Source organism: Amblyomma americanum, chromosome 4 (genome assembly GCF_052857255.1).
Source record: "Amblyomma americanum isolate KBUSLIRL-KWMA chromosome 4, ASM5285725v1, whole genome shotgun sequence".
NCBI classification, from domain to species: domain Eukaryota; kingdom Metazoa; phylum Arthropoda; class Arachnida; order Ixodida; family Ixodidae; genus Amblyomma; species Amblyomma americanum.
The window spans coordinates 163,596,558-163,620,614 of NC_135500.1; the positions used below are offsets into that span (position 1 = coordinate 163,596,558).

A 24,057-nucleotide genomic window follows, 5' to 3' on the forward strand; every position below is an offset into this window, starting at 1 on the left:
TATTAATGTCACCGTTTGCTGCTTTATTTCGTACCATGCATTGTTTTGCGACAATTAATCGTTCACCTCATTTCAGTCTTCTCTCAAGCCGCTCATGCCTATGAGAGACTTCGTAGCAGTAGGCTTGGGATCAGCTTCCGTCACCTGGAGTTTTTAACGTACTCTGTCATAGAAAAACTACTGGGGGGTTTTAGCACTTCGCCTCAACCGAAATGCGACCGCCACGTCAGTCTCTCGAAAAATCATTTTAAAATATTGAAATTGAAACCGGTGCGTTTTTTTCTTTTTATTATCGTAGTTACCTCTACAAAGTACCGTCATTCACATTTAGTCTTGAATGTTCGCCTGAAAGGACGTAATAGTTTTTAGGAGGAATAGAATTATGGTTTTGATACTAACTGCAGTACTTAAGATGTGGCAATGTGACAAGTGTTAATTACAAAAAGCTATGCTAGTTCCGCCACGGAGGCTGCATTCTAATTTATATGACGGCGAAATGCGGATACTCCAGCATACCAAACTTTTGGTTCCTGTTTAAGAACTTCACGTGGTGTAAATGAATCTGAAGCTCTCTCCTGCGGCGGACCTTAATGTCCACAGCGTTGTTCTTGCCTCTATCAATCCAGTGATTAATCAAAGCCCGCTTTCTATTGTTGAGAGTAATATGTTTTCTAGAAGTGCGTCAGGGATGAACTTCTTGTTACACCGCATACGTCCATTTTATTATAAAAACACTTTCGGAAGCAACGCCACCTCTATTTCAATTCCAGACACATCGCTCGCTTCTCAAAGAGATCGTTTTTGTGGCCTCGATTCGTTTATTTCTCGAGATGCGGCGCCACTAATTGGATGCGGTAGCTTGCGTTCTAGCCTGAGGTGCTAGAATGGCCGGCAAATGCTCCTGTATAAGTCACTGCCTGGCGAAGAAAAGCGAAAAAAAAATTTGTTTCCCTATATTTTGTGGTAGCTTTTTAGTGATGAGGTGCTCTTTCGCTCTCACCACATTTCGAGCCGAGAAGGCAGGAACGCTGCAAAGGGGGAAACAGTGGAATTTTGGTGCAGCCGGTGAGGCAGAAATGGTCCTCAAACCCATTCTTGTCTCTTCTGACTCTTGTCTGTTTGATATAGCAGCGGTTTAATAAAAATATTCCTAAATTACGTAACACCTCCACCGCTAAAGCACTCTGAGAATTATCCGCGAGACCATGGACGTTTTTTGCAGCTGGTCCCAAGCTAACGCTTCGTTGCTTCTTCCTAACAGAAAGATTATCTTACGAGTTACTGCGGGTGAATAAAAAAGCATTAAATGAACACGGACGCAGCAGAAGAATAGGCAACACGAGCGCTACAGGTTGCACATATCAAGAAGCAGAAAAGGAAAAGAGCAATTAAAACAAGGCATGCAACGACAGAACGCCATACAATAGACACGCTAAATCAAATTTGTTAAAAAAATCACTTGCCAGCAGGAAACGATAAAAATCCATCAAGTGTACCGACCACTTTATTGACGCAGCCTCTTGTTTAGTTTTCGTGTCCAACTATTGTAAAACAACACCCACAAGTTAACGGCGGCGCTGTATCAAGATCAAAGCGTTCTCTAAAGCAAATATGTTGCCACTCGTGCCCGGGTGGAGTACCATATGTGCCCTAGGAGCGCCAAATCCAACCTCCTCTTGCGCTTTCGTCGGCTAGTACTAACACTCCGCTTGCTTTGACCCATGTATTACATAGCGGAGCCTTGTTATATAACTGAAAGCTTTCCCTTTAATTTGCAGCAGAACATACGAGTTCTTCACATCATTAGTTCCGCCCAAACGTACCTTTCTTCTCGCGTTCTTTCTTGTGTGTAGTGTTTCAATCCGGAAAGACAAGTCTTCGAAAGGTGCGCATTTTTCTTGCTTGCTCTTTAAACACCTCTGTGTATACGCGTGCATAAAATCCGTCAGATTTCTCCACCGTATTGTATCATACTCTGAAGCAGTCTCTCAAGCATTTTGATAAATGTATGACTCCCGTCGTTACCAGAATTGCTTTAAACCTGGATACAGAAACACCACCTGCACAATAAATTTTACGGGGCCGCTAATGTTATGGTAAAAAATAATTGCACATGATGTCGACCAAAAAAATAACATTTTTTGTTTGTATTGAACAGCTTTTCGATCAGCTTCAAAAAATCAACAGACAAAAGATTCAGTTTTTTCTTATATTGATTACATTTTGAGTGGACGTGCGGGAAAGCGCTTGTTTCCATAAATATTAAGCAAGAATCAACCGCCGCGGAAGTTAAAAAAAGAAAAACTGCGAAGAAACCTTCAACAAGGCACCGCTCCCTTCTGCCTTTTTTGACGTTGGATGGCAACGGGAACGTGAGACACAAGACCAATCAGTAAAAACGCCCACCTGTAATTGGTTTTGCCTCCTTCGGGGAGACGTCCCATGACACTGTGACGGCGCCCGTCGAGGTAGACACGATGTGGATTACCGGTGGAAGAGGCGGATCTGCACAATCGCGCATTTCGCAAAGAACGTTGGTGTAACGCAATTCCGGATAAAATTAGATCCTATATTCATTTACCTCACTCTGAGTAAATCTTCGCTAGTTGCCTATTGCATCAAGTAAACGAGATTTTCTGGCTCAGGCAAAAACGCTTAAAAATTGTCAAAGTTTCAATGCCTTGCCGTTGCAAGTTGAAAGGTAATCGCTGTGACAAAATCATGAAGAAACGTGTATTCTTAGCGTGCACCTAATTTGGATCAGATCTTTTTAGCCAATTTTCTTTTCCTTGTGAGTTGTCCCAAGAAGTCAGTACATAGTCAGGTAACAAAAAGCGCAAAAAACTCACGTACTGGCTCGCGAATGGCGCAAATTTTACTTGATTTCGTGTTCTGGGATCAATGGCAAGTACATGGACACAAAGACCCTGACATTCAAGAAGACTTTCATTGCTTTTTAATTTTTTTATAGAACATTTACCGAATATTGCTTTAAGGAGCGGATGTTTGCTTCGCTCACCAAACAAGCAGCAGTGAAAAAAAAAACAAATTTTGAAAGCCCGCAAAATAAATAAGCAACTACAGGTCATTAGGAAATTTAATTTGATTCGACAGACTGCAAAAAAGGCCCTTATTGGCAATCGTTTTTGTTCTGTGGAGAACATAATAACATTTCCTCTTGAAACTGTTTGCTGATATTTTTAACCGGTTGTGAAACGTGAAATGCTCAACGTGATGAGCGAAATCAACAGACCCGTAATATTGTGGTTGCATGCTCACCGTGTTCAAATGTCTGGGCTGTAATCTCAGCGGATGGTGGCCCGGCGCCTTTGCCGTTGAACGCCTGTACGATGACGCTGTACTTGGTTGAGCGCTTTAAGTTGTTGATGCTGATCTCTGGCACGAAGCCGTCCAGGACGTCAATGGTTTTGTAGACGAACGACTCACCCGAGCCGACCGGTTTGTAGCCGACGTAGTAGCCGCGAATGCGACCGTGAGCGGAAAAGTTTGGAGGGGGCTGCGTACAAAGCATCAGACTCAAATCGTAAAATTGAATGCGCACTCAAACCAGTTAAGTAGAACAACTCCTCTCTCATCTAAGACTGTTCTGGTGACGTAATTATCTTCTTCAAAAAAAGAAAGGAAAAACAAACACGTATACACTGATCGAAAGCTATAACTCATAGGACTTCTGAGCATGCTCCTTTTCTGGTGAGTTCATAAGCTGTCACCGGAAAGATTGGTTAGACTGCATCGTAGCTCCATTTTTCGGCAACGCCTGCTGTCGAAAGAGGTGAGGAGGTGACCGTTTTTATCCATAGGTGTTTCTGTTCACTCCATTAGATACGTGGCACTCCTTTTTTGCGAAAACGCCGATATGTGTCGAAAGAACAGTAAGCCGCGCAACAGGGCGTGGTTCTGCTCTCGAGCATATATAATTGCAGCAACGTTTGCAAATTTACTATATAGCACCAAAGCACCGTGCAAAACAAGACGATGTGAGTGAGTCTTCATTCGGGTTAAATTTTTAAAACTGTTACCAGCCAGGCATGCCAGACAGAAGTTTTGAAAGACCAGTAAAAAAACGATAGGATGAATAAAAATGATGAGGTTACTTTTTTTCATTTTTTTTTTGCCTTGAATCTTAATTTTTCCTTCAGCACTTCTCTTATTCTCAAGCTAGGTGCTATTGAGGACTGAAACGCCTAACTGAATGCGATATTCGTGTGTTTTCATGGTGAATAAACGTATATCGTTCATATTCACCTTCCACGAGGCCTTCAGTGTTTGTGACGTCACAGGCACGACAACTAAGTCTTCTGGTGGCTTTGAAGGTACTGAAAAAAAAAATAAAACAAAAGAAAATTTGAGCGCCCAAGACATCAGCGAGCTGGAAGATGCACAAGTGAAATTAAATATTGCGGATTGGTCGTCTTTGATGATCAAATATTTGAACTTCAACAGTTAGCATAGTTCGAGGTTGTTTTGGGGCAGTTCATGCAATTACAAGTTCTACGAGATCACTAAAATTCATCAGTGCCTAACCAAAATCAGAAAACGAAATGGTTTCAAATATCCCAGGTTTATTAGCACTGTTGGTCTATTAACTCGCTTTATTCATACTGTGATGTTATTACCATGTCAAAGTAACACAGTGTGACGTGACACCTCACACTCCTACAACCGTCATGCACAAAGCCTCCGCTTTACTAATCTAAACTATATGTCGAGTTGGAGACGCTTCCACTTCCACTAGACTGCCAACGCTTCTCCCAATCCGCTCAAAGCAACCCAAGTTGCCGAGAGTAGTTGTGAAAATCTAACTTGGCAACGCAAAAAAGATGAAAGATTAACGAGTAAGACTAGTGTGAAACTCTCATATAAAAGGACATGCCGGGTATTATGCATGTGCAGATCTGCTCTCTAGCTTACTCAGGGCTTCGAACTATGCGTCGCGCTAGTTTCGAGGGACTGCAGATGAATGGGATCCCTTATGCGGCGGCTTGTGCGATTTAACAACTTCAAGGTGTGGCTGCCTGTGCATCCCTCTATTAGGACTGAACCCGCGCTGAAGGGGAAGAGGGGACACGTAAGCTATGCACTTAAGTCCGCAGAGCAGACAGCATAGCTCTATGCGGCTTGCGAAATGAATGACGCGGTTCCAGTGATTAATAATTCAAGAACAACACGAAAAAATGACGACTAAACACTCAGCTGTAGTAAAATTCCAGCTTTCAACACGTGGTTGTAAGGAAAAAGAGAAAAGAGAAAATCGGGAGTACTTCTTAGCTATTTTTTAAGCAGTTCAAAATTCGGTAGAATTTAAAACTCGGTAGCGCAGCAGTTCTGACTCAGTCATTCCCGGCTTCTTTCTTATCACTCATTAGTCAATGTGCACTTGCATCTGCCAAGTATTTGTCTGGCCTCTATTCCGTTCATTTCTTATATGCCTTCAGCTTAGGAGCACTGTAAAACTGCGAACAAAAAGCTGCCACATATTTAAATCGATAGTGTTTTTGCTGAAATGACACAAAGTGGATTTTTATTATCTTAAGGTTCAAAAAAATGTTAGTGAATATTTGAAGTTCTATGCTGTTTCTTAGCACGTGTTATTTTATCGTATTGTACGCTAGTGCCGTAATTTTCATGTGTCGCAGCTGGCGCTTCATTTTTGATGCTGTCCGCTGCAGTCGCAATGACGCGCCAGTCGCATGCGATCAATGTGTCGGTTTCGTGAGGATGCATGACCGAAAATACTGCAGAAATCAGCAAGTATCGGAATGAACGCCGAAATAAATGTGTCAGCATTTCCTGGCAGCGTGGATTAAATGCCTGTGGAGGCATTAAAAATGTCTTCAAGGGTCTTCCAGGACTCTGGCAAGGTGGTAAGGCACGTAAAGAAATGCTAGTTTGAGCAATGGCAAACATTTCGAAAGCACGGCGGCGCTGAGATAAGGGACTGGAAAATAGTTCCGCAAAGAGTTAGTCGACTGCTGCCTGAGGAAAACTGTAGGCTCTCAAAAGAAATTTTTTTTTTTTTTGGGGGGGGGGGGTATACATAGACTTGCAAAAATTGAAAAAAAAGTGTACAATTCGCTTAGGCGTGTGTCGACATGCAAACATGCTGGGTGCTTCTTTTTTTAGGCTATACATTGTTTCATACATAGCAGGCAACGCTGCGGAGGCTACGGTAATAGTGCGTATGCTAAACCATATTACTCCGCCACGTATCATTCGTCCTTTTCGGAAAAGTCAGTGAGTGTTGGAACTGAAACAAAGGGCGGTATAAAACGCAGCGGTAGCATTGAAAATTATGATCGAAGCTGTGAAATGCTGAGGACTTGAACCTTCTGGCTATAATTTTCACTGAATGTGAACTCTTTTTGAGGCGCGGATAGACTAAGGGTGATTCGCCCTACCCGCCTTGTACTAGACCTCGAAAGTCATTCTTACTTCTCGAAGTCTTGATGAATTGGCGGACAAAAAATGTGGCAAGAGGTAAAACAAAGTCTTGCAAAGTCTTGGAGATTGCCATTCACGGCACTTAAATTATGTCGCAACGATGTATACTTGTGTTCATTTTATTTTTAGGGCAAAACACTTTTTAGGCGTGGACTTTGGTTGTGCGAGAAGGCGTGCTAGTTTTGGCAGCGTTGCCTGCTATCTATGAACCGGAGTACAGGAGTCGTAAAGACAGTTGTGGGGGAAGAAGCGTCGTTAGGGCTAGGCTTCAGTACCATGCCTCAGGGATGTTTTTTTCTTTTACTCTTTTTTTAAACCTACACTCCTTATAATGGTGAACGCTCGATTTACCTTCCTCGTCCGTGGTGACTGAAATCATAGGACTCGGCTCACTCCTGCCAAACTTGTTTACGGAGAGAACGCGCAGATGGTAGGCAGTAATGGGCTCCAAATCATCCAAAACTGCCGATGTATTCGAGCCTGGAACTTCCACGTGCCGCGCATTTTTCTGCCAGGAGCCTGCGAAGAAAAAGAAAAACAGAGCAATTTAAACCAGCGAGCACACTGCTTGATTTAAGGAATGGGCTTTATTTTTCTTCTATGGTTCCCTGACGGAAGAGCAATGAATAAGCGAAATATTTTTTTTGTTCTTTAATATTCTCCTGGATAGAAGCGAAGCAGCCAAAGAATTTGCCCAGACACATTTATTTTCATTGAAGTCTGCTTCTAGACCTTACTCCCCCCTCCCCGCCATCTCCATTTTTTTTTCGTCCACCACACGGAAGTCTCCTTTGCTGCAGGTTTATCGCGAAGGTGAAGGAAAGAAATGCACTGGTTTGCACTATAGACGTCGCGTTTGAATTGCACAACAGCTTCACGCGCCCGTCAATTCATTCCGTCTCGTACGCGATTTTTTTGCGACCGCTTACTTGAGTCATGTTCCATTGGGAGTTCTTCTACACTAAAGTGTACCTGCGCTGAGGTATGGCTAATACACTATCGTCTCATTTTGAAATTAGCTGTCTGTGAAAATGGCCCGGTATTCCTCAAAATAAACGAAATACAAGTCAATTCGACGCAACAGATGATCGATATTTGTCCAAAGAATTTTTTTCTGTGCTTAAAGAAGTGCAAATAAGTCAGGCTGAAAGTGTGAGCTCCGAAGATGAATACAATGAAAAGGAGTGAAGCGTCGATGCTGCAAGTAGATTACTTTTTAAGCCGCCAAAATTGAACGCTCAGTAAACTATGCGTAGGTGTGTCTTTTCGCAGTTTTTTCATTATTGCGCCAACAATTGAGGATAAATACTGTTTCTATATTATTCAATTCGATTCTATATTTTCATGCTCAGCACCAGCAGCGTTTCTGAGATTCAGGAATATCTCGCGGCTGAAACTATATGCAACATGCTTGCATAGAAATTGCTTTGCTTAAAGTCTAGTTTCTACTGACAGGAACGACAACTGACCTGAAACTTCTTTCCATTGGACAAAATATCCGAGAATGTCGCTGTTTCCATTGAAAGGCGTGTTCCATCGCAGAGATATGCGGCGACTCGTCGCCTCCACGACGCGGATGTCGTCCGGTGGGTCTGGGGTCTCTGAAAGTGCAGTCAGAGAAATTATTTGAGCGTGGTTATTGATAAAAGAATTTGAAGTCGAAAATCTCTTTCCTTGTGCTTAGAATCTCATTTTACGAGAAGCAATCGTTTTAGTACTTAAGTAAGTGTTTCTTCCGGCAGATTTCTTATTTTTAATTTCCAAAAGCATCGTTCAGTCATAGAGAGAGTTTTGAAGCCATGAAAGAACAGCGAAAGAGCTGAGCCTTAAGAATGAAGACACACTATTAATTAAGGGCATTTTTCTTCTATAGCGCACTGGAAAAGAATAACAACAGTCTAGACAAAGCATGGGCAACGTACAGAAATGTAGACCAATAATGCGTTAATATTTAGGCCTTTCCTTTGGCTTTTTTTTTTACGAGAAGCTGGTGAACGTGCAGAATGTGTGCCCGAGCCTCCCTGTGCTCTGCGGCATGCGGGCTTAGTGTGGTGAAATTAATGGTTTCGCAAGCCTCATTAACAGGCAGGAAATAGGCTTTACGTGTTTCTCTTCTTTCTTCCGCTCTCTTCCCACATACCTTTCTTTCCTCGACGTTACTGCTCACCTCCCCCCCCCCCCTCTTACACACACACAGAAACACGCACGAACTGGCGCCCATATGTACACCAGGTCACACCTGGACAAGCGCATATGCATAAAACGGCCAATTAAACCCATGGAAGGTGTCCATGCATAAACACGGCCACGCGCACAAACGCCCACCAGCGCGCCCACACGTAGAAGAAGCGAACAATCTAACCGATGAAGGCTAGCAAGAAGAAAACTCAGGACACTCAGAAAACTCAGAAGAGTGCTCGACGTGACCTTTAAGACTCAAGATAAGAAAACGCTTTTTTATGCTGCAGTACGAGTCCGAGGCTGCCTAGATGGCGTTTGAATTCCTTGTGCTTGGAAGCAAATAATAAAGAAGATGCGCAATGTTAATGCTTCCGCTGCACGGAATGCCATCGTAGGCATAAAAATAGGTGTGACTAATGCTATGCGTTCATACGTTTTGCGTCATGTCCATAAAAGCCGTTTATGCTCAGTTTATGATGTTTTTTGTCGCGATTTTGTTTCGGCATTGACACCGTTATTGTTTGTCTAACACACTTCGAATCTTGTTCAGTTCGACTGCATATTCTTAATTACTAAAAAGCTTTTGTTTTGAAAACATTGGTCATGCAACTCTTTAACTCAGCTACTTGTGTGTTATACAGGCTCAGTCATTATCAACGATTAGCACTCTTTACTGAGTTTTTGTTACTAGTTCTTCTATGTCACAATCACATAATGCCTCGCAAATCGGCTAAAAAGATAAATAATATGAGTAATTTTGACCTCGTCCTCGACTGAGTTTTCTTCTTGTGTTTACATAAAGACATCTTAATGACTCATAGATTGATTATTTTCTTTGCTAGATGAGAGGTTCGATAAAATAAATGTAACTTGTATTTTGTGAAATTTGTTCACCATGTTTGAATGTTTAGATCTAGTATTTTAGATTTATTTAGCAAGAAACCTGCTCGTTTCAGCAATATAAACTATATCCTTTATTTAAAGTATATTATAATAGTGAATATAATGAGCTTTCGTGCACATTGCTCAAAAGTTACGAAAAAAGACCTTCTATGCCATGCACTTTAATTATTTTTACCCAAAGTGGTTTCATCACCATCACCATCATCAGCATGGCTGCACCCACTGCAGGGAAAAGGCCTCTCCCATGTCTCACCAATTATCCTGGTCGTTTGCCAGCAGCGCCCACCTTATGCTTGCGAACTTCTTAATCTCATCCGGCAACCTAACCTTCCGCAGCCCCCTGCTACGCTTGCCTTCTCTTGGAATCCACTCCGTTAACCTTAAGGACCAGCGGATGTCTTGCTTCGCATTACATGCCCTGCCCAAACCCATCTCTTCCTCTTGATTTCGACTAGGATGTAATTAACGCGCGTTTGTTCCCTCACCCACTCTGCCCGCTTCCGGTCTCTTAACGTTACACCTAAAATTTTTCTTTCCATGGCTCGCTGCGTTGTCCTTAACTTAAGCTGAACCATTTTCATTAGCCTCCACGTTTCTTCCCCGTAGGTGAGTACCGGCAAGATACTGCTGTTGTACACTTTTCTCTTGAGGGATATTGGTAACCTGCTATTCATGATCTGAGGGAACCTGCCATATGCGCTCCACCCCATTCTTATCCTTCTAGTTATCTGCCTCTCATGATCCGGATCAGCTGTGGCTACCTGCCCTAAGGAGACGTATTCCTTTACCACTTCCAGCACTTGGCTTCCAATTGTGAAATGCTCTTCCCTTGCTAGGCTGTTAAACATTACTTTGGTTTTCTGCATGTTAATTTGTAGACCAACCGTTTTGGTCAGCCTGTCTAAATCATTCATCATGATTTGCAACTCACCTCGTGAGTGACTCAGCAAGGCAATGTCATCAGCGAGTCGCAGAATATTTAGATATTCTCTATTAACTCTTAGCCCAACTGTTCCCAATTCAGGCCTCGGAATACCTCCTGTAGACCGGCGGTGAATAGCATTGGCGAGATCGTATCTCAATCCAAAGTGATTATATCCTACTAGTTTTGCAGCGTAACGAACAGTGAGCGGGAAGCTTAGTTCTGAAGCGAATAATAGAAAAATCAAGAACATATGAGCTGTTCTAATTTTAGAGAGCCACCCTTTTTTCCTCTCTTGCACAAACAAAATAGGAACTAACGTTTTCGCTCAGTGAATGGCCAAAAATGACCTCACAATGTCGCAAGCATTTGTTTACTTTTGGCCTTAGCGTGCTCTCCACCCATGAAGGTCGCATCAAACTCTTTTCATCTTTTTTCATCTTCCATGCGCTTTTTTTGGCTCTCCGTTACATGTAGAGCTCTGCGAAAACGCCTAAAGCCCAATAAGAGTCACGTAAAGGCAGTTTTAAAGAACTATCTCAATTTTTCTTCTTTACCGACATTCAAGGAATGCGCTGGAGATGCAACGGAAGAAAAAAAGAAATGCAGGCTGGTAACTCGAGGCAGACCAAAATGGAAACCCACAAGCAAGAGCAGACATCCTCGTGCGACATAAATTTGCGGGACGGCGTCCAAAATCCCCCCCCCCCCCCCCCCCAAGGCAGGCGTCGCATTTCTGGAGAGCGAACAGCACACTAGCGGCAGCGCCGGCACCGCGCAGCCTGAGCGATGGCCCGGGCATGAAGAGAAAGCGAGCAATGGTCCGTAAAATAATTTCTTGGAAAATAGTAGCGCGGCGCACACAGCGTCCGCGCACACAACCACGTTAGTTGATTCGTGTGCGTGTGCCCCTCGCAGTTTTTTGTCTTGTTTCACATTTTTACTCTGTCTGATTTATCTGCTCTGGCACATATTTTGTTTCCGCGACTCTCTCCCTGAGATAGCCTGCAGACGCACAGTTACTCTGCCAGAGGATGAAAAAAGAAACAGGGACAAGGAAAGATGGATGTTGAAAAAACTCTTCTCTTTTTTTTTATTTGAAAGCGTCATTGTTCTGCTTGGTTTTGAGCTCACGTTTATTTGCGCACGATATTTGCCCCGGAGAATGTTGTGACGAGAGCAGCTTCCTAAGACAGATCGAAAAATTAAAGAAAAAGTGGGGCGGCCTCTTTGATGCATCGCAGGCTGGGGCGTTTCTCGAAGACGAAGTGCTTCTTTCTTACTCTCCCACACGAGGGCGGACGCAGTGAACTAGACGAGGCTGGTAGAGCGCGGATGAATTCCTATGTTTGCTCCTTCACTGCACAAAGGGTGCTGGGATCGTTTGGCATGTGCGATATTTATAAACTTTGTTGCGTTATTCATACTTGGAGTCTAGGCAAAGTTTTCCATTAAGAACTAAACAAGCAGCTGAAATCGCAAGTAAGCTCGAATAACTCTGTCTGACCTTTACTTGGACACGGTGTCGATACCAACGCGCATTAAAGGGCACTTTTATAAGCAGAAGAGTTTTGAGGAAAAAATTTAAGAATAGCAGTAAGCGGCGACACCAAAAATATGTGTGGCTTGCGATGACCGCGAAATACGTGTTGTCTACTGTGCAACTTCGCACACGTTACTTTTGCGGACTACTGCTGCATTCAGACCTTGCTCCGATTCTGCTGTTTCTCAAAAAGTACTGATTGCCAGTAATGAAGGATACAAAATGTGAGCTGCTGTGTTTCAGCTATGCATATTTGCGCTACTCGCCTACGGCGAAAGGTGAACGTAGGGCCTTAACAACGACACTTGCGTCTTTTACTGGCCTCGATATGTATTAGGGCTCAGACTGCACTCGAGGAAGCCATCTAAAAGGTTAAATTTCGAACATTTATTATCAAAGTGTAGTCTTAATTTATGCTTTTTGCTATAGTATAATCGAATAATAAAAGCTTCTAGGATTTCTAAATATATCAGCTGGCCAAATTATTGCCTGGTGCTCCGTAAAGGCATCCACGAAGAAAATACTAACGAAAAAAAGGGCAATTGTTGGAGTTTTGCTACGCGTTTTTTTTTGTATGTGTCGTGCACGTAGAATATAAAACTCTTAACCTCGCCGTAGAAAGTGCCAATTACCTGTAAAAAATCATTAGTTTTATCAAATCTTCCTCCAGTATCATGGCTACCTATGAGAGCGTAGGCGAAGCGACGGTGCGGTGCGGTAATAGTTGCAGCTTTAGCTCGCCTTGTTAGATGCCCCTTGTGGCAGCAGCCTAATGACGCTAACCCATTGTAACCGATTATGTGCTTATAATGCTCCAAACCACGTTGTCAGCATGGCCCTTTTTGTCACTGAGAGCGCTGGATAAAGGGGCGTTCTCCGCTAATGCTTCTGACGCAAGCATATGAATAACAGCGAAGAGGATTTTCAACTTACAGATGTCCAGGGCGAGAAAGCCGCGGAATCTTTTCACACAAAGATGCGTCGCACGATCACGCCTGCTATAATGGCTGCTTCAGCTGTAATTAAGCCTGCAGTGCGTAAGAAGTGTTACGTAGGAGCAGCATTCAACGTCTGTTTACGTTAACAAACGACGACAGGTTCAGTTCAACGCGTCAACTATCGCGTTAGCAGGGAAAATGTGTAACCAAAGTGCTGGTCGACGATGGTGCCATGTCAGCCTGTGTACAGGAATTTCTGCTGCGGCTATTTGTTTTTACTTATGGCACACAATGCTGCTGTCCTGGCTTCTTCAGCCACAAATGCATGCTTTACACAAATACATTGGGCCAAAAAACATGAAAAGATCCATCAACACCACGAAAATGACTGTAAAGCGCCAAGGTCAAATGCGCCTCATTAAAGATGTTATGACTTGGTATGTGAGTTTATCGTCTCAGAGCTGCACATGTGCAGTGAGAGATGTCGTAGAGGAGGGCGCTGGTTTTGTTTAAATCACTTTGTGTTATGTAACTTGAAGTGACCCTGCATAGCACGCGAATGCTTGCACATTTTGCCACCATAGAAATGCAGCGCCGCGGGTGGAATTCAATCTCGCTTTTTTGGGCTGAGTTGCAGAACGCTACAGCTTCTAACCCTCCGTGGAAAATGCCTCTGCTAAAGCGTTTTGGCCACTTGTAGGATAATAAAATCGCAAAAAGGTAACGAAATTTTAACATACAATACAATTCAGAGAGAAAGTGTCGTCAGAAAAACGTACAGAGTGCTCAAATCTTCATAAGATTTGCGTTACCTGTGAATATTTGAGATGATGGATTTAGCTGAGCTTTTCGCTAATGTGGCCGTAAAAACTGTGAACTGCCCCTAGCTTCAGGCAAAGGCTTTAGGACGGTGCTTCACATGTTTCCATTTTTAAGAGCTAAAAATTTGGTATTTTAAGAAAACTGCAGCTTCTTTCTGATATTTCTTTTTCACTGCCAGTAATATCGAACTCACCTTGTACGAGCAGCTTGATATTGGTTTCGTCCTTTCCAAACTTGTTGGAAGTGAGGCAGGTGTACAACCCAGAGTCGCTCCTCTCGGTCGAAGCAAATAGCAGCGTCGAAGTCAAACCATCCGGTGTAGGCGTGTCATCCTGGGTAAAACTGCAAGGTACACGAAGATGTGCAATCTTTTAACAGGCCGGTTGCAATTTAGCGCCAGGAATTGCTTATCAACTATAATGCAGAACGTCAAATATATATATATATATATATATATATATATATATATATATATATATATATATATATATATATATATATATATATATATGAAGGGAGCCAACAGTCACCGAAACCAAGGTGCATAGGGGAACGTTAATTTCTTTTTTTTTTAGTGTGTCATGCTTATCAGTGGGATAATAATACTTAGATTAATAAATCGCTTAAAGAAAATTACTTATAAAGCAGCAGAAAAAACAACCATGCCGCCGGTGGGATCCGAATCCACGACCTCCGAATATCGCGTCCGGTGCTCTTACAACTGAGCTACGGCGATGGCTGTCCAATCTGCTGCTCTCATGGGTATTTATGCTTACTGGGTGTAAGCGAGCCTTGAGAGTGTACACCAGCGCCACCCCTCGACCATAGCGGCGGACGTAGCACGTCCTGTAATACCGCGACCGTGACGTAGAACGTCATCTAACGGCGAGGGCGGAAACTGTGCGAGAGCCCTCTTATGCTACCTATGGCATCAAGACTGCCAGAACCGAGACCCTCGTTAAGCTGTTAGCAGACAAGATAAAGAAAATGAGGGGCCCGTTTGACAAATTTATGAAGGGAGCCAGCAGTCACCGAAACCAAGGCGCATATGGGAACGTTAATTTCTTTTTTTTTAATGTGTTATGCTTATCAGTGGGATTATAATACTTTGATTAATAAATCGCTTAAAGAAAATTACTCATAAAGCAGCAGAAAAAACAACCATGCCGCCGGTGGGATCCGAACCCACGACCTCCGAATATCGCGTCCGGTGTTCTTACCAACTGAGCTACGGCGACGGCTGTCCAATCTGCTGCTCTCGTGGGTATTTATGTTTACTGGGTGTAAGCGAGCCTTGAGAGTGTTCACCAGCGCCACCCTCGACCATAGCGGCGGACGTAGCACGTCCTGTAATACCGCGAGCGTGACGTAGAACGTCGTCTAACGGCGAGGGCGGAAACTGTGCGAGAGCCTTCTTATGCTACCTATGGCATCAAGACTGCCAGAACCGAGACCCTCGTTAAGCTGTTAGCAGACAAGATAAAGGAAATGAGGGGCCCGTTTGACAAATTTATGAAAGGAGCCAACAGTCACCGATACCAAGGTGCATAGGGGAACGTTAATTTCTTTTTTTAATATATATATATATATATATATATAATTTTTAGCAGTTAGGAACTGAACTGAATGAAAACGCGATGAGTACCATTGATAAGTGACGCATTAGAGTGGACGATGGGAAATATTTGTTCGAGTCCTCAAAGAGACACCATGTTGTGAATAAGAATATACAGTACTGAAATAAGAAGCCAGACACGTTCATTTCTTACTGCTGCAATGTTTGGCTCATAAGTTAGTCTGATATATCGATTACAGCAAAAACCCGCCATGCTAGCCCGTTGGCTGAGGCGATCGGCACCTGCTCTTCAGGTCGCGGGTTTAATTTCGGGCACTGCGACCTCATTTTGATGCAGGCGACATACAAAAATAACCGTATTTTGTACGTTTCAGCGCTGGTTCAAGATTACAGGTGGAGGAAATTAATCCGGAGCCCTTACTACGGTGTTCCTCAAAGGCGATGTTTCGCTTCGGAACATAAAATACAACGATTTACAATTTGCAATAGGAGCACACTTTTTTACCTTCACTGAACTCTAAGCACTGGTTTCTATTCCCGCTCAGTGGATTAGTTGTCCCCCACCCCCCCCCCCCCCCTTGATGAGAATGTGCACTGATTAAGATTTTGCCATGTACTGACTCACTTCATTAGAGCCATAGTTTTTGATGTTAAGGTTAAGTGTTAAATTATAAATTATAATTATAAATTATAAATTACAATTTAAGTGTCAGCTTTCTCTGTGACGAACGAGAAAAAGGGAACAGAAAGAATCCTCCATTGGAAGATATGCGTCGCCAGTGGAGAATACAAAAAATACAGCTAACCCTAGAACGCGTGAACGGTAGAACCTTCATTAACCTTAATTTCTGGCGTACTACGTGTGGTGAAGAATATAGATGACAAAAGTTTTCATTTGTGCTCGTCGAAACAAACTGCGACATCGTAGTTGGGCGGAAAATTTTCTGAACATATGTACGCAACCAAAGTCAAAGTCTCGAACGCTTTTGAAATAGCTCGTATTGCAAAAGCTAAACCCCCGAATGGCAAAACAATACAAATATTCAGCGGGCGTAATAATATGTCAGTGCATAGAGAAAATCGGTTTGTTTATTGCTCTTAATTCTGAAATCTAACTCTTGTTCGTGAGGGTCACAATCTGAAGATTTTGCATATTGCTTTTTGTTTCCGATTTGCGTACAAAATCTTAAGGTTCTTAGGATTTACACACAATCATAATTATTTTCGCCAAATCAAATGGCTTGTAGTATTTTTAAGGGTTATTAAAGTCTACATAAAACATTACGGTTGAACCGCATAACTTTTTTTCACATTTTTGCTGGCAGGGCATCACAGAGGAAAGCAAGGATTATTCACACATTTTCTTGAATCGCAATCAGAATTAAGGGTTCTGAAATATCGATAGAACTCATCGCACCTATCCTTATTAGTGCTTCTTGCTATGCCCTCTTTCGTTCATATTGCCATCCGTAATGTTCACGAGAAAAGGCCACCACTTGCCATGCTAGCCCACGTGTCTTTATGCAGACACACACACAAAAAAAAACTACCGATATACCTCGGAATCTCAAAAATAAAACACGACACTAAAAGGCCGTTTCACTTCTACGAAATTCAGAACACGCTCATCAAAACAGCGTCTGCATTCTTCCGCTTACTTGAGAACCAAAACACTTTTCATATAACTCTTCGTATAACGAACTCTAAAGTGATGTGCACGGGAATTACAGCTGGCAAATAAACGCCGCGCACTAAAGAAGCCACGTGCACAAGGCTGACTAACAACTGAACTTTACTGATGCAAAAACAGGCACATATATATTGGAATGAAGGAGAGGAAGGTGGAAAAGAGGAAGGTGTGCTGCGTAAAGGTGGGCGAACAGAATTAGTCGCGTCACAGCGTAAAATCACAAAAAAGAAAGATAAATCACTAAAATACGATGGTGTAAAATTCACCCTGCAAACCCAAGTAAAAAGCTAAACAGGAGTCTAAAAAACAAACACGAAGAAAATATAAAAAGATGAGAATATTGCGCGACCACAAAACAGTCACAAGTGAGGTGAAGAATGGCCTAGACTTGAAAATTAAAAAAAAAATGACCGCTACAGTCTGGAAGACGTTGAAGTAACGAGCGTTAACTGTTTGGTTTACTACAACTGATATGAATGAGATTAAACGGAGGTTTCGAGCATGCCGAGTATGAATTATGCGAATATGTCTGATCTCTTGAACTTAATTTCCAGATCTTCTTCGACCATGTCGATGGTTTGGGATCATCCATGTTCTTCTTCAAACACACTGTGGTAGTGAACGTATCAGCGAAACAAGCGCATCTGAGAGGAGCTTCCGAGGGAGACGGCTTATTACGGATGGATAGATGGAACATAACAGCGTCCTCTTTGAAACGGGGTGGATTGCCAACATGCTCGGCTACGCGTGCACGCACGCCGCTTAATGAAGCGATCGACGCCTAGAGCCATCAATCACAGAAATTGCAATGCACGTTTAACCATTGTCGAGTTACACTCCCTCAATATACGTCCCAAACGGAATTTGCTTCGTTTGGGGGGGGGGGGGGGGGGGGGGGGGGGGGGGGGTCAACGTGGGCCTAGAATTCGGCTTGCGGTGCAATATGGTAACGCTTCTATTAGTAATTGCATTTATACAATATTTAGCTATTATTTAATTTTGAATTTATTTCAGTACCACACCCCATAGGGTTTTATTTGCCGACCAAATTCTTTACACAACTGTCCCCGGATGGATGCCACTTGTTGTCGGAGTATATATAGCGGCACGCGGCAGGAGTTTGTTTCTACAATGCTATTGTAAATGGTGCTACAAGTCTCAATGCGACATGTGCTGTTTTCTAGTTGCTGCCGCAGATGGCGCTGTGATCTCAGGGTGGTAGCAGTCCCCATGAAATCTCGAAACGTGATGAGTAGTTGCTTCCATAGATGGCGCTGTGATCTCAGGGTGGTAGCAGACCTCACGAAATCTCTAAAAGTGATGAGTAAGAAATAACGCTCTTAAAATTGATCAGGATATTTGAATTTCTTATCGGAAAGCCCGATGGACGGGGTGCCTATGCAAGCCTCTTCCGATCAGCATTCGTCACTGCCACCAAAACTTCACGCGTTATTTCATCATGCTTTCTGCTTAGGAAAACAGAATTCCGCAGGAGGGGAGGAGAGGATGTCTATTGAACCATGAACCACCGACTGGATCAGAAACGAGTCCTTTTATAAAGTGAAGGCTTTCAATTTTACGTTCAAGGAAGGCTTCTTCCGTAAAGCTCCCGAATGCTTTAGTCTTGAACAATGACCACTAAACGGCTTCTTCATCAACACAAATTTCCTGTTTTTCATTTGCTTCCGCCAAAGTCCAATCAGGCAAAAGGAATTTGTCTTCTGAGTGAACTGGTAAGTTTAAACAACAATTAATCCATATTTATAGGGCTCTAGATAATGCCTAGCAGTTAGCTAGGTGCACGGCAGCGGAAGGCTTCTTCTGATAACAGCGTACAACCTAAAATACTCTCAGCTTGAACAATTTTGATTTTCTTCCATTAAAACGCAGCTACTGCGGCTTACAATCCCACGCGCGAACTCAAAAGCTGCATGTCAGATTCGCAGACCCGGCCTGTCGGGTAGTAATGAACATTGACACATAAGTCTTATCACTCGATAAATGACAGCGTTATGAGGTCCCCACTAGTCACGGGTTACACTCATCGGGCAAGGTCATAAATGATGCCCGCTGACTACAGGTGGCACTAGTTTCTCGGCACAATTCACTCCCTAATGCAAGCCAAAACCTGCTTCTAAACCTGCGTTGAAGCGAAATTGATCGCTCCAATTTTATCGCTTCCACACTCTGAACAACAGACGTGAGAGCAGCTAATAAGTCCTAATCGTCCCCCCGTAACCAGCCGCACGGCTGGTCGCAATGACACTCCTTAATCAGACATCGCTATTACGGCGTGTAGCCCGTAAACATGCAACTGGCTGGCACGTTGGCGCCCTTAGCTTCCGTAATTAACGGCCGCCGTTCGCCCTGCGGAGTCCCCTCTGCCGTCGGCACCGTCGTCACAGGCGGCGAGTTGTGATGCGGGCGCGGCCATTCCGAGGGCCCCGCGAGATGCTGACCGAGGACGATTATCTCCAGAGCTCGGGCGCCGCGTTCGAGGGTGAGAGATCCCTCTAATTACGACCGTGTGCGCGGAATGGGCGATACGAGACGGGCACGTCCCGCTTGGAAGGGACGGCGTGGCTCTGAGTCGAGCATGAGAAGGCGGCCAACGGTGCCGCAGCCTGTGGAGCCACGTACTTGAAAACTGCTCGCGTGGGGCCTGCTGTCAAGTTCGATTAGCAGTTTGCGATCGTTGTTTATGGTTTGCCTAAAGAAGGCGAAAACTGTACCTTGAAATTTCGCTTATCGGGCCCATCTAGAAAAGTCTAATGAAATCTCACTATAAAACAACATGTACCACCTATTAAATCAGGAGTTTTAGCATAGAACACACCCCTTGATTGCCTTAATTAGCATACAGGATGAATGGGACAGCCTGCCTGTATTGCGAGAAACCTCGCAACGGAAAACAGATGTTCTGCCAAATAAGTCGAGCAAAACAGAAGCTACTTCGTTGTGATAAATATTTGGTGCAGTTGTAATCAGGTGTGAAGGTGTGAAAGATATACCTGGTACTGCGTACTAATTTTTATTTTGCAGTGAGCTCGTTTTTCACAATACTCTTCACACGTATAGGAGAAAAGAAATGGGCATGGAACAAAGCATATTCTTATCGTGAATCAATGCGGAAAGCTGGGCTAGTTGGTATGTCATCATTAATTAAAAGACTAGCGCATAAAACTAGGACGCAGACAGAGAAGAAGACAGGACGAGCGCTAAACTCTCGTGAACTTCTTGTTTCTGTCGACTTTCTCGTTGACAATTTATTTAAGAAAGACAAAATGCACTTGTTTGCCCAAAAAGATATGCAATTTTTATCCAGAGTTCTAGGAGTTCTTCAAGGTAGTTCCTCAGCCCTGCAAGCCAGTTGGTACTCTACTCGAATGTTTAGAAATGCCTGGGTGGAAACCGAAACTTTAGTCCCCATTAAAAATCTCTGGCTTGGAGTTGTCGATGTACCGTAAGAAGACAGAGAAAGCATCATCAATTATTTTGTTACGATACAACGCACTACTGTTCCTTGGAATGGATACACTAAGCGAGGTAAAAGCGAGGAGTTTGCCGCGGACATAGCTTTCTGCACAACGCAGAAACACTCTTTTCTGAACTCCCGAATGTTGATTCTATGTCTGGCGACTACGAACGACGCCTCGCTCGAGTGAGTGAAAATGTATAATTTTCAGGTCGGATGTTTCTATATCTGTCAAATACCTCTAGACATAGTAAAACATAACATTGGTGTGTGAAGCTTTATCAATGTGCCCTAGAAAATAATCCGGTATTAGCGGAAACCGTAGCGTAACAGCGTGTTCTGCGCATCTTTGTGATATTTTAATCCCATCTTGTATTTTCATGATAGTTTACGATATTTTCTCGCTGTGATGTTATTCTCTTCCTTGAGGACAGTGGTACCGGCGGACACGTCTTCATGGACTGTATTCATGAAGGCCTAAAACTGCACGACGTCTACCTATGTATGGTGACCGCGTAGCACCCATGAGACCCTCTTTTTTCTAAAACCGAAGTCGGCAACTACGTGGAATGGGGCTTTGTGTCTAAGCTTTGTCCACTCCCATCGCCATTGCTAGCGTGTTGGTGGCTGCGCCACTGGGTATCGAGCAGATAATGACACGAATGATGCGTCATTTCACCGCGTGTATGCAGTTTTACGGAGCTAGCTGTTGTAGGCAGGTTCTCCGGCATTTTTGTCGAGCTTCGTCACCGTCACTCGTCAGCGATCACCAGATGGAGGTACGGATGTTGTGATCAAACCACTGCGCCGCAGGAAAAAGATGTAGGGAAGGAGAGAGCGTAGCAAAAAGGAGAAGAGGCGGGAGGGGCTTGAACAATAGTAAAAAAAAAAATTACCTTACGATTACGCTTCTTATTATTGAGTTTGACTAGAAGGGCGTTTGCACCCTTTTGCCATTATGGTTAAATTCAGAGACACGGTTTTTGGGTCTGGCACTGACTCGCGAATTTTTTCAGGCTTTTTTGGAAGGGGCGGCCTTCACGGTCAGGAACGCTGTCTAACAATCTTGGAAGTGGACGCTGACCTATTGTAATGGTGGGACAACTTTATTTTCAAACACGAGAGTAATGCACGTCTGCCAGGAGATCATTACTGGATTGCCGGGCATCACGATTTTTAGGTTTGCATTTAGTTTGACCTTGGCTGCAAAGTTTGGGTGCTTACGAATGTGGACATTGAAATCCCCGGTGTCTAGGCTCGAGCTGCCACTGTGCACAGTTAAGACGAATCTTGACAAAGGCACGACACGCTACGGTGTCACGTCTGGGGAGGAGGCGCACTACGGCGATGAGTGATCCACCCTTCATGTTGACTGCACACATGTCACCAACATCCCTTCCAGAGAGATCGATGGAGGTGGATGCATTTTGGATTGCTTGTAAACTCCCCCCTCTCTCTGTCTGTCTCTTGCTGTTTGGGCGCCGAGCTGCCCAGCAAAACGAGTACCCGTACATTTCTAGCGCTGGTTGCTCAAGGTGTCCAAGAAGCACAAGATGGAAGCCTACACAGCTCGTGGTTATACGCCACGTCTCAAATGTGTGCTCCGTGGGACCAAACGTTGATTGCTGCAATCGGCAATGAAAACGGTTCTTGGAGCTTGTTGTAGCACCTGGAACTGATGGTGTCGAGCTAGAGCGCTTGTAAGCGTACATATTTTCCTGCCAGAGTCTTGTCGGGATTGGCATTTCCATGACAGAATTTGAAGGTATGGTTCGCATTGAAGACGAATAGTTCAGTTATGTCGATGACGCAAGTCAACGCTTCAAAAACCAACTTCTGCCGGTGTTTCTTGACATAGGAGGGTACTAGGTTACAGTAAGTGCCATCTTGCGACTTCTGGATGTGTACTACACTGGCTTGAACGACCAGTGTCTGGATTGTTCACAGTGACGCATTGCACTTCTTGTATAACACGCACGTCACCATACGCCTCTCCGCGGAAATACAGTTTTGCTTGATTTGCCAGCTGTGCCTTCTCCACTTCTTGGCGTTTGCGACCAATGGCAATGTCCGTGTCGACGAGGTAGCTGAATCATGCTAACGCCAGTGGCATGTATGAAGCGGAACATAAAGTATGGAAGCTCATACGCGGCGCGTAATGAGTCGAGTCAGCGAGCAGCACACATTAAGAATTCACAAACCATGCCATAATTCATTGCAAAAGCAAACGAAAACAGCGCAAAACGTGAAAAACCAGACCCTCATTTTCCGCATGCCAATGTGAAATCGTCTTTAAGTTGCCTTTTTTTACGTTTCTTAGAACCAGGCAGTCGGAAGTTTTTTTAACGAATCTCTATTCGTGAAGATTAACGGCGAATGGTTGCATGCCATTTCAAGTGAAAAAAAAAATATCTGCCATCATGTCGTCATCACGAGCGGGAGGGCACTTAAAAAAAGCGGAAATGGTAGAACAAGAGCGTTGCAAGGAAGGTTATGATAAAACATGAACACGCTTTCTGAAAAGCCTGCGTCAGGAAACGCATGTGTTGCCACTACATTTATAACGCGGTGACAGCTTTTCGCTAGAAGCTGGTTCCTAGAAGTTTTGCATTCATTGTGGAACGCTTTGCATCCTACATCTGCTCTGTCAGCGCAGTCTTTATAGGCAGTGCTTTACAAAAATGCCTGGTACAGCATTGCGTTCATACGTCATTCAGCGGCCACGGTGGCTCAGTGGTTATGGCGCTCGGCTGCTTACCTGAATGACGCGGGCTCGATCCCGGCCGCTGCGGTCAAATTTCGATGAAGGCGAAATTCTAAAGCCCTGTGTACTGTGAAATGTCAGTGCACGTTAAAGAACCCCAGGTGGTCGAAATTTCCAGAGCCGTCTACAAAGGCGTCCCTCTTAGCCTGAGTCGCTCTGGGACGTTAAACCCCCATAAACCATAAACCAAAAACCATACGTCATTCAGTACATTCGGTCAATTTAGTAGTTTATAATATCAAGTGCTGCATCTAAGTTTTAAAGATGCTGTTTGAATAAGCAAAATATGCTTAAGCAAAAGCTTAGTGTTGCCGGCTTGTAACATGTTCATCAGAGAGTCCGAGATTTTGTGTGCTGACATGACTGTCGTCTAAAAAGAAAGCGCTTGATGAATTTTTCGCCAGTACTAATGATTGTGTTGCAAAGTAGTGGAAAACAACAAAACACCTTCGATTTTTTTGGTATGTCCATATCCCCTCATTTTTTTTAATAGCAGTGCTGTATAACGAAACAATTAGAAACAATTAGCCATGAGATAGGCTTTCGTGTGTTTGATGCCGCAGTAGCCTACTCTCACTGAGTGGTTCATTGCAGTACTTGTTTAATATGTTAGCATTTAATACATTTTCGGTTGACGCGTATTGCATTCGTATCAAAATTGCACCAAAAAGCGACTTGGACCTCCCGAATCTGCTTGCCACAAACCATCATTAACTTCAGTTTCAAAACAAGCTCGAGCAGTTAGAGAAGAATTGTGTACACAGAAGTCTATATTTGTTCA

The 24,057-nt window shown here is 43.6% G+C and overlaps 1 protein-coding gene across 1 annotated transcript in view; it reads right to left on the bottom strand.

The window, feature by feature from the left end:
* LOC144128611 (cell adhesion molecule Dscam1-like) overlaps positions 1-24,057 on the bottom strand; it is a 396,470-nt gene that overhangs the window by 46,073 nt on the left and 326,340 nt on the right. The window contains exons 14-19 of the mRNA XM_077662146.1: positions 13,965-14,113; positions 7,932-8,063; positions 6,814-6,981; positions 4,267-4,337; positions 3,280-3,517; positions 2,407-2,505 (exon numbers count right to left, since the gene is read on the bottom strand). Of these exons, the coding sequence (XP_077518272.1) occupies positions 2,407-2,505; positions 3,280-3,517; positions 4,267-4,337; positions 6,814-6,981; positions 7,932-8,063; positions 13,965-14,113 (857 nt within the window). The remainder of the gene's footprint in view (positions 1-2,406; positions 2,506-3,279; positions 3,518-4,266; positions 4,338-6,813; positions 6,982-7,931; positions 8,064-13,964; positions 14,114-24,057) is intronic.